Source organism: Monosiga brevicollis, genomic scaffold (genome assembly GCF_000002865.3).
Source record: "Monosiga brevicollis MX1 MONBRscaffold_24 genomic scaffold, whole genome shotgun sequence".
Lineage (NCBI taxonomy): Eukaryota > Choanoflagellata > Craspedida > Salpingoecidae > Monosiga > Monosiga brevicollis.
Window position 1 is genome coordinate 494,825 of NW_001865061.1, and position 1,859 is coordinate 496,683.

General features: G+C 54.5%; 1 protein-coding gene across 1 annotated transcript in view; it reads left to right on the forward strand.

Annotated features, from left to right (window-relative positions):
- Positions 1-1,859, forward strand: part of MONBRDRAFT_10883 (uncharacterized protein) — a gene marked incomplete at both ends in the record, with an annotated part of 3,876 nt that overhangs the window by 1,321 nt on the left and 696 nt on the right. Inside the window, 3 exons of the mRNA XM_001748583.1 lie at positions 191-399; positions 515-671; positions 792-1,812. Of these exons, the coding sequence (XP_001748635.1) occupies positions 191-399; positions 515-671; positions 792-1,812 (1,387 nt within the window). The remainder of the gene's footprint in view (positions 1-190; positions 400-514; positions 672-791; positions 1,813-1,859) is intronic.

Consider the following 1,859-nt stretch of genomic DNA (forward strand, 5'->3'; position numbering starts at 1 on the left):
GGCGGCTTGATGCCATTCTTCTATGGGGGGTNCGGGTGGTGCATTTTTTTCCTTACCCTGCTTTGCTGAACCGTTTTTTTCTTGCACTATCTGCTTCTCTTTGCTGATCACTTGGCTACACACACACACACACACCGCCTCGCGTGTGTTGCCCTGAACGCAAGACCCGCAAGCATGGCTCATGATCCAGCCTTTGCTGAATTGCTGGAGCGCCTCGAGGAAATAAAGGAATTAAATCTGAGTCCCGAAGACAGCGCGTCGGCACTGACTCGTTTGCTCGAGGAGCGACGAGCAGAGCGGGAGAAGCGACAAGCAAAAGCACAAGCACAAGCACAAGCACAAGCACAAGCAGAGCGGCAGCGACGAGCAGAGTGGCAGCGGGAGGAGCGAAACGCAGTGGTTGGTTGATCAGGTTTTCCCGCCGCCCCTCGTGTCCACAAACGGCTGTCTAACAACGCAAATGTCTGGAACGAAGGACTCACGGCGTACCCTCACTTTGTTTATGGCTTGTCAGCTCGAGTGCCTCGTGCGAGATTTTGCGCCTCCTCAAGGCTATAACCTCGTGAAGCATCTAGCAAGCATGTCGGTCGACAAAGTTTCCTTTTTGTACACTCTCTGCAAGAAAAACCTTCTTACTTGCGACCAGCTTGAAATCTATCTGCACATTCCTGGTAAAGCATCGCTCGCTGGCTTGGCGCTCGACAGGCGACGGCTGTTTCCCGCCTGCCTGTGCGTATGGACTCGGTGCTCAAGCTCACTTATGGTGCCTTGGGGCCGTCAATAATTCTTAGAACACAAGTGGACCCCGAAGGGAGCCTCGTTGCCCTCGAACGTGGAGGCCAAAGTGCCCGAGCTGCCCCCCTCACGAACCCCGAAAATGAGCGACATCAACGACGACGTTGAAGAAAAATTTCATTTTGGCATTGTGCAACTACCTCCGAGCTGTCATTACCTGGCTCTTGAGATTGTCCAGCGAGCTCAAAAGCTTTTGTCTGCCAATCTGCCTCAAGAAGGCATACATACGAATTTGCTCCGCGCGTACACAAATGCATGCCTGAAAAACAGCGAAGCGCAGAGCCATGAGCCACACTTCTCGTCACTGATTACACTGGCTTTGCAGGACCACTTCAATGCCCCTGCCCTTGCTGCGACTTCGGCCCAGGTTGCTGTCTCCAGCCCATCTGAGACGGAGCCGTTGGCTGACACAACCGCATCCACCCTCGCCACCAAGCAGGCGTCAGTGAGAAACCCCATTTACTTGGTACACCAGGCATCTCTTGGCTCAGCCAACATGCACGCTGACTGGGTGGGGTTTGACGTCCTGCTGCGACCCGTCATCGTGGGCGAGTGCAAAAAGAGCGCCCAGCACTTTCACGCTTTTGGTGGCCAAGTGGGCAATCAGGTTGTGCGCCTTGGCCTCTTGGGACCGAAATACCAAATGCGAAAGGACAGGCAGCACCCACTTCACCCCTTCATCAACATTAATGTGTGTGGTGACATTGTGACTGCTTATCTGGTCCTGCACTTGACCAGCAGGAACATGGTTGCCATGATTCAAAAGATGAAGGGCCTTGAGAAGGAATACTACGTGGCTTTTCTCCGACTTGGATCCGCCCAAATCTCCAAAAACCGCGCCGACCATCAGGCTGTCTGGGCGCTTTTGACCGCTTGCAGAGAGTTTGTGACGGGTCGCCAGCATCAGATTATTGAAAGCGGTCATCGATTTCCGCTTTCCTCCGAGCCCTTTCCCTGCCCGGCTCGGGGCATGGCCGGATGGACCTGCAACGAAACGTACGGGCCCCATGTGCGGCAGTACGTGCATGACAGTGCGGGCTCGTGGGTCATCAAGCACTACGACA